This window comes from Danio rerio, chromosome 6 (assembly GCF_052040795.2).
Source record: "Danio rerio strain M-AB ecotype USA chromosome 6, GRCz13ab, whole genome shotgun sequence".
NCBI classification, from domain to species: Eukaryota; Metazoa; Chordata; class Actinopteri; order Cypriniformes; family Danionidae; genus Danio; species Danio rerio.
In genome coordinates, this window is record NC_141026.1 from 61,832,501 (window position 1) to 61,837,933 (window position 5,433).

General features: G+C 34.1%; 1 protein-coding gene across 1 annotated transcript in view; it reads right to left on the reverse strand.

The window, feature by feature from the left end:
* The window catches only part of coxfa4l2 (cytochrome c oxidase hypoxia associated subunit FA4L2), a 15,324-nt gene extending 9,891 nt beyond the window's left edge, over window positions 1-5,433 (reverse strand). The window contains exon 1 of the mRNA XM_087258308.1: window positions 5,291-5,433. Coding sequence (XP_087114434.1) covers window positions 5,291-5,338 — 48 coding nt within the window. The 5' untranslated portion in view covers window positions 5,339-5,433. The remainder of the gene's footprint in view (window positions 1-5,290) is intronic.

Below are 5,433 nucleotides of genomic sequence, written 5' to 3' on the forward strand. Positions count from 1 at the left end.
GTCAGGATGTCCGTGTGTGTTTTGCGAGTTCTGGAAAGTGAGAGACAGACACACACACACACACACACACAGACTTATCCTCATGTTGTCAGAAAGTGCCTCCTGTAACAGTGATTTGCATAATCCTCCAGGGGTTGCTGTGAGATATGCAAATGAGCTTATCAAATATGTTTAAGCGTCGTAAGCTGAGCGCAACATGTGTTTGTGTGTGTGTGTGTGTTCTCTCATCTGCAGCGCACGCAATCCTGATGGGCATCTGTGGACATTTGTGAGGTGTCTTTTATATTTTGTATGTGTGTGTGTGTGTGTGTGTGTGCGTGCGTGTGTGTTGGAGTCTGTATTTGTGTGTCTGCATGTAAATGTTTATGTGTGTGTTTGTTCGTATATATGTGAGTGTGTATATGTGCGTTTGTGTTTGTCTGTATGTGTGAGTATGCATTTGTGTATGTGTGTGTGTGCTCATGTCTGTATTTATGTGTGTGTGTGTGTTTGTGTGTATGCGTGTGTGTATCTATGTGTGCATATGTGTGCGTGTATGTGTGCACATCTATATATGTGTGTTTGTGTCTGTGTGTGTGTATATATGTATGTATAAATGTATATATGTGCATTTGTGTATGTGTGTATATGTCCATAAGTTTGTGTGTATACGTGTATATATGTGTGCATCGTATGTGTCATCGTATGTGTGGTCGTGTATATATGTGTGCATCGTATGTGTGGTCGTGTGTGTGTGTGTTTGTGTGTGTGTGTGTATTTATTTATATATATATATATATATATATATATATATATATATATATATATATATATATATATATATATATATATATATATAAATGTTTGCATATGTGTATTTGTGTGTGCATATATATGCATGTGTATGTATGTGTCTATACATGTGTGTGTGTGTGTGTGTGTGTGTGTGTGCGCGCTTGTATTTTTTGTGTGTGCATATGTGTATTTGTGTGTATATATATATGCATGTGTATGTATGTGTCTATACATGTGTGTGTGTGTGTGTTGTGTGTGTGTGTGTGTGTGTGTTGCGGGTCAGTAGCAGATGTTGCAGCAGATGTTAATAAAGCGTCTGTCTTTCTCTCTCCAGGTGTTTTAGTTACTAACAAGTGCAACTTCACAAATTAAGAACAAGTTGTTGTTTTCTTCACTTCTTCACGTCAGTAGTGTGAACACACACACACACAGTGAGAGAAACACACAGGTGTAAAGCGCGCATTACCTGTGCTTTACACTCATCACACTGTTCTCTTACAGTATAGCAGGAATATACAGCTGAGCTATTCACCTATCTCAAATGATGTTGAACAGATTCAGGTATTATTCACAGTATTTCCTCTAATATTTGTTCTTCTGGAGAAAGAGTGATTGTTTTATTTCGGCTAGAACGAAAGCAGTTCTTAATTATTTAAAACCCATTTTAAGGTCAATATTATTAGCCCCCTAGAAGCTGCTGTATATAAGTGTTTGACTGCTCTAAAGTATATAAACAGCATCATATGAGTGCAGATGTTTCAGAATCATGCTCAGTGAGCTGTCTTGATCATCTGATAAACAATGCTGGAGTCAGATCTTCTGCTGTTAGCGTGTGTGTTACGTGCCGGAGCGGCTGTCTTTGTTTTGGTCATGTAACCTGCTCAATGCCAGTGTAGCCAATTATATTTCAGCAGCCGGGTTGCCAGAGAGTGGAAAACAGCGTATTTATTTATTCAGTCAGGAAGACTCTCAGAGCATGCGTCTGTGACTGAAATGCGCCCTCTGGTGGACAGTAGCAGACTCTGAAATGAGACGCAGATTCAGAGTTCCACATGAGGTTATTAATCAGCAAATATTATAAATAATACGAGTGTAAACATTAGGTGAGCAGGTCACGTTGTAACCTCGAGTCCTAACAACACACTACTTGACGAGATACACAGTGATGAGCAGTTTGGCTGTTTGTGCCAGACGACTCTAATGAAAAATTCAGCTTAAACCAGCCTAGGATGGTTGGCTGGTTTTAGCTAGTCGACAAGGGTTTTAGCCATTTTCAGGCTGGTTTCCAGCCATTTCCATCCTGGTCTAAGCTGGTCAGGCTGGAAGATAACCAGCTAAAACCAACCTGACTAGCCACGCTGGTAGCCCAGCTTAAACCAGTCTGGTCAAATTGGTTTTAGCTGTCATTTTCCATTTACCAGCTAAGACCAGGCTGGAAATGGCCAATACCCCTATAGAACCAGGCTGGACAACCAGCTAAATTCAGCCAACCAGCTTGGGCTGGTTTAAGCTGGATATTTTTAGCAGAGGAAACAGAACAGAAATGTAAACACAGCCATTCAGCAGCACAGAATAGAGCACTCACTGCACTCCAGCACAATAATAAGCTTTATAATCTAATGAACACACATTACAGCTCTTCAACATGATTAAATGTAGATGCTGAATCACTGATATGTGTTGGTTTGCACTGAGTCTCAGCTCTTAAGTTTCAGGCTGTTTATTCATTTAGCATTCAGACTCACATAATTAGCTTTTAACAGTGAATAAAGCACATGAGCTGTACCTGAGCTGATCATGTTAACCTGTTGTTCAGCTGTGAGAAACAGAGGCCGTTTCTACGATAGAAGTTTGGACAAAAACTACTTTTATTATGGAAAATATTTCTTCTGTCGCGTGCCGTTGCTTTTAGTTAGATCACGGTTCAAATGAGCCTTAAATCAGCCTTTAAGCTTGACAGTCAGGCACACTGCTTTTGATGTTGTCAATCTGGCAACCTGCTCTTGCATGTGTTTTAAACCAGGAGTGCAATACCGAGTTCCACCACTGAGTGTCAAACTTGCATACTGCACCTTCAGCAATATTAGTGTTGGATTGTCTCCAGAACAAACCACTGTTATACAATGACTTGCCTAATTACCCTAACTTTACCCTAATTACCCTAGTGAAGCCTTTACATGTCACTGTAAGCTGAACACTAGTGTCTTGAAGAATATCTAGTCTAATATTATGTGCTGTCAACATAGCAAAGATAAATTAAATCAGTTATTAGAGATGAGTTATTAAATCTATCATGATTAAAAATGTGTTGAAAAATCTCTTATAATTTTTGGGGGGAAAAAATAAAAGAATCTTCAGCTGTATTTACATTTGTTCAAATACAGTATTAAAAGGTAAACAGTTGTAAACGCTAAAACTGAATGTTAAAAAATAATAAAAATGTCAATTATTTTTAATATTTGTTGAAATATATTAATTTTCCATGATCAAAGTGTTTATTTTCCAGTCTCAGAAACACAATACGATGATGATGATGATGATGATGATGCAGAAGTCAGAGAATGAGATAACAGTAATGATGCATAACTCAGCAGCTGCATGTTATATAATAATCATAATCAATTCCTGGTTAACGCTCTGCTGGTTTAATGTCATTTGCATAACAGTCATTCATTAGGTTTGGTAACCCGCCAAACTAACGAGGATCTGGGTCGTCACACAGACTCGTGTTAATAATACAGCTATTGTGCAGATAACAGTGTGTGTTTTTCAGCGCATGCAGACAGTGTTGCACAACAAATACACTATTTATTCAACAGTATAATGTATGGGGATAATGAACATGCATAGTTGTAATCTTTGGTACTTCAAAATATAGGGAATAATTGTTTATTAGTGTCTTTTAGGGCGACAAGGTGTTTCAGTGGTTAGCACTGTCGCCTCACAGCAAGAAGGTTGCTGGTTCGAGCCCCATTGGCATTTCTATTTGCAGTTTGCATGGTCTCCCTGTTTAATTTCAATCATCAAATCTATTCTGCATGGAGAAACAAGCTGATCTTCATCACACACACACTGTGTATGTTTGAGTTTTCCCTCATCAGTGTGCAGTATTTCAGCAGTGTTCACTCAATGGACAACACTCGACTCTCACCACAGTAAATGGGGATTTTATAATGATAAAAGTACCTGCAGACGTGTAAAAGGTGTTTAGCAAGACCGAATTCATGAGAGAGAGAGAAAGCAGCAGATTATCATAGTGTGTGTTTGGGTGTGTGCATGTGTGTGTTGCAGCCTAAATGTGTTATTGCCCTTTTTTATAAATTATTTTCCTAATGTGTGGGTCATTTTGAGGTTTGTTTACTTTAATAAAAAAAGTAGTGATTAAATCCTAGCCTAGCAGAAACAGACCTTTTTTTTATTTGACTAAAACAGCCTATTTATTTATTTATTTATTTATTTATTTATTTATTTATTTATTTTATAAAATTTTATTTAATTTAATTTGAAACAACCCATTTTATTTATTTATTTATTTATTATTTTATTTTAAGAAACAACCCATTTTATTTATTTATTTAATGCTATTTAATTTAAGAAAGAACCCTTTTTATTTATTTATTTATTGTTATTTAATTTGAGAAACAGCCTATTTTATTTATTTATTTATTTATATATTTATTATTATTTTATTTTAAGAAACAACCCATTTTATTTATTTATTTAATGCTATTTAATTTAAGAAACAACCCTTTTTATTTATTTATTTATTGTTATTTAATTTAAGAAACAGCCCATTTTATTTATTTATTTATTTATTTAATGTTATATATTTTAAGAAACAACACATCATATTTATTTATTTCATAACATTTTATTGTATTTATTTGAAACAACCCATTTTATTCATTTATTTATTTATTTAATCATTTATTTATTTTATGTTATATAATTAAAAAAAACAATGCATTTTATTTATTTATTTATTAAATTTAAATTTAATTTGAAACAATCCATTTATTTATTTTATTTAATGGTATTTAATTTTAAAAAAAGAAGCCTATTTTATTTATTTATTTATTTATTTATCACATTTTATTTAATTAGAAACAACCCAATTGTCTTAATTAATTAAAACATTTTTTTACATTTTACTTTTTTTATTTGAAACAGCCCTTTTCATTTTTTTATTTTTGTTACTTATTTTCTTTATTTATTATTATTTTTTCCCTATCATTTCCTCTGAATTTCTTTTTTCCTTTCCCCCATATACAGTTTATGATGTAAAAAAATTGTTGTAAAAACAACAACGTATACACTTGTAAAAGTTTGTATCTGAATTTTTCTGCTAATGTAAAAAAATGTATGAAGATAATGTTAAAAATAAAAATGTGTCTACAGCATAAAAACTAAACTAAAACTGACACAACCATTAATGAAACTAAACCGAACTAAAACTCATTCTGAACTAAATGCAAAACTATAATAACCTTGATTTTGATCATGAATCTGGACTCACCCCGGGGTGTTTTTTAGCCTGCCGGTGCATCATTCTGAGGATCTCCATCTTCAGCTTTCAGAAACAAACACACACACACTGTAAACACTCAGAACACACACACACTTTTAACACTCTAAACGAGAGTGAACCAGCAGAGATGT